This window comes from Triticum aestivum, chromosome 3A (genome assembly GCF_018294505.1).
Source record: "Triticum aestivum cultivar Chinese Spring chromosome 3A, IWGSC CS RefSeq v2.1, whole genome shotgun sequence".
In the NCBI taxonomy this organism is placed as follows: Eukaryota; Viridiplantae; Streptophyta; class Magnoliopsida; order Poales; family Poaceae; genus Triticum; species Triticum aestivum.
In genome coordinates this window covers 654,708,380-654,711,465 of record NC_057800.1, presented here as the reverse complement: position 1 = coordinate 654,711,465, position 3,086 = coordinate 654,708,380, and the positions used below count along the sequence as shown (strand labels likewise).

At 44.7% G+C, this 3,086-nt stretch overlaps 1 protein-coding gene across 1 annotated transcript; it reads right to left on the bottom strand.

Annotated features, from left to right (window-relative positions):
• Positions 1-844: 844 nt before the first annotated feature.
• LOC123058959 (uncharacterized) lies at positions 845-2,197 on the bottom strand. The gene is made up of 2 exons (XM_044481626.1): positions 1,172-2,197; positions 845-1,084 (listed from the first exon to the last, which is right to left on the bottom strand). The coding sequence occupies exons 1-2, from the start codon at positions 2,042-2,044 to the stop codon at positions 1,046-1,048; spliced, it is 912 nt and encodes a 303-aa protein (XP_044337561.1). The 5' UTR covers positions 2,045-2,197; the 3' UTR covers positions 845-1,045.
• Positions 2,198-3,086: the final 889 nt, after the last annotated feature.

Genomic DNA, 3,086 nt, shown 5'->3' with positions numbered 1-3,086 from the left:
CATACAAACCACGACTAGCCCTTGATGGAACTTTTTGATGAACAAAAGCATGCAACCCAGTGGGGGCCGAGCCTTTAACATGAGTCAACAAGATGCACAAATTATAGCCTACTCTAGTTAGACAACTAGTTGATGACTAGTTCTTTAACTTGGAAAGCAGAATACATATGCAAAACATGAGGGCTTGACCATTACAGAACATTGTAAACGAAAAAGGGAAACAAAGGTAAGGAAATCTGAATATAAATATTTATTTTTTATCATTCAATCCACCATTCAGCTTTCATTCTAATAGAATATGAGGGTGTGGGCACACAAATGGCGTGGGATTATAGCATTTAGAATTAGCTACTAATGGAAATACATGCACAAGTAAACTCTACAATTGGGATGCCAGTGCCACATTTCAACCACCATAAACATGTAAAGCAATGAAAGCTTGATATTAGGTTTCAAAGAAACTTACAAGAATTAACATTTATATCTCTACTTCATGTAGGAGGATGCTAATCATAAATGCCAAATAAAATACTCACCAGAGCTAAGATAGACAAAGCATTCTGCTGAACCATAGGTCTCCAAGACGTTGAATATTTTAGTGCGTCTAGTGTTACTTGATGAGACCTCCTGTGTGAGCCTCACAATAATTTTTTTAAGCTTTGGTGCGAATACAAGTAGTTGTTTTAGTAAATCAAACTCAGATCCACTCCTTCAAATCCATTGATTTCCACTTCTTCAAGAGCAGTCAAGGAGATAGCTTGGGACCTCTAGTTTGTGGACTCACAAGGACAATCTATTGGGCATTCTTCTTTTACCAAGGACCGAAAAGTAAATGTAAGCTACTACACAATCTATTATTGAGATATTGTTAGAGCAGAAAATTAATTACCACTGATCTTAATAGGATGATCTTAAGCTTCTGCATTGAACTAGAAATTTGATTAATCTGAAGGAGATAAAACACGAGTGCTCCAAAAACATGTCCATCTATTTTGAGATCTAGCTCCAAAGGAGAGAAGTCAACAACCATATGCTTCTCTATCTCCTATGCAAAGTTTGGCTCATAGGGGAAAAGTGACGAATCCTGAAAAACAATTATGCAAGATCTATGTAATTCATAAATTTTAGTTAGTATAATATTCCACTAAATTAAGCGGGAGAGGGGACTTACTACACTTGCACGAATATGCAACAAAGGGAGTTGTCCTTGTCTATCTGCCGCCTGAAATCCCAACAACTCAAGATACCAAAGGCCAAACACAATAGACTCCTCTGTGTAGCAGCAGTACCACCAGACATTCTCCATAATTGGTGCCAACACCGAAATGTTAACCTCCAACATCACGGTAAAGAGAATCTCCAATTTCTTAAGCATGGGGGCTACAATGTTGACACGCTCTGTCGAGAATGAGTTTACAACAAGCTCCTGTCGCGACGGTGAATTCACCCTTAGATCAGATGTCTCAAATAAAATGCCGCTGAGGAGGAGGGTGCGCAACCGCGGGCAGCATGAGAGCAAGGCATCGAGGTTGCCATTGCAGTGCAGTAGGGGCAACGTCTCGAGCATAGGGAACTCGATGCCGACTGGCACAGAGCGAATGTATACATGGTCCAGCATGATGCAGGTGGTGCGGTGGAAGCAAGGCAAATCAATGATGATGGTCCTGGATAATAGGCCAAAGCTTGAGGTTAAGGAGGCGACGAACTCCTTCGGCTCAAGTTCCGCAGCGACAGACAACAACGAGTTGACTTGTGCGGTGCTGGCCATGTCTTGCTCAGGGGCGTGGATTTCCAACAGGGAAACTGCAGGAGGACAAGAGATCTGGCGGAGTGCTGGTTCGATCGGGTCGAACACGACCTCGCGAAAGATTATTTGGCGGAGATGGGCACAGAGGCCACACCATCGCTGTGAGAGGATGCTTGTGCGCGCCACAACTTTGATGCAGGGGAGCCTGACAAGGATGAGAAGGAGTAGATCATCGGTAAGGGTGCTGATGTGATCTGAATCTAGGAAACCCAGGCGACACCCAGATCTGAACTCCATCGAAGCTTTTGCAGAACACCACCGCCCCCCTCCAAAGAGAGAGAGGGGCGGGGGTGAAGGGACAGAATAAACTAGAGGTGAGGACACCGGGGAGAGGTGAGGACGCCGGGGAGAGGGGAGGGAGAGGAATGGGGGCGGCAATGGTGGTGCTTGGTGGGTTCATGAGGGTGGGTGGCGGTGGACATTTAGTGGTGTGTGGTTGTGTCAGTTTACTTGAGGAAAGTTCCTTATTCGATAATGGTAAAATTATGGATTCCATATTTGACCCTGGAGATTTCAAACTTTTTGTTTGAATCTAGATCTAGATTTCATTCTTAATATGACACTACTGACATGTTTTTTTGTTTGATGGACGAAATTACCCCTTGTTGTATGTGGTCCAACCCTGCCACTCGCCCCCTTAATACATGCCTCTCTCCCATCTTTGCCTTATCCAGAATCTTCTCATATGGATCATCTCCCCACACCTTGCAAAGTGGTAATAAATAGCTTGACCTTCAATCAAGCATTGTTAGAATAAATCCGAGGCCATCATCGATCTACCAAGGACCAAGCAATCACACAAGCATGACATCGAGATCTGTTAACGAGTTTACCCGATATGGATACATCCCCGGGGCCTGACTACGGGGGCTCCTCCCCATGACACCACTACAATACCGCACCCCGGCCGCCCGGGCTCCGGCACACGTCGCCGACTCCCCCGCGTGTCTGTGCTACTATGTTGGCATAGGTTACATCGTGCGTCTACCCTCTCATTAGTATATAAGAGGCCTAGGATACAAGTGTCCTATTAGGACATGACTCCATATCCTATCTACACACCATAAGGCTCAGAGTCCAACTGTAATCTAACTTGTAAAGTAATATTCAACACAATTCTAACAAACTCCACCTTGGCGAATATTCTCCACCTCCTTGGATTCATCCATGCGTCAAACCTCCATGTACATTAGACTTGACATATGCCATGAGCACCACTGCTACTCCCAGACTGCACATCCCTCCACCTGCAACTGTAGTCCCTTCTCGTCTTCTTCAC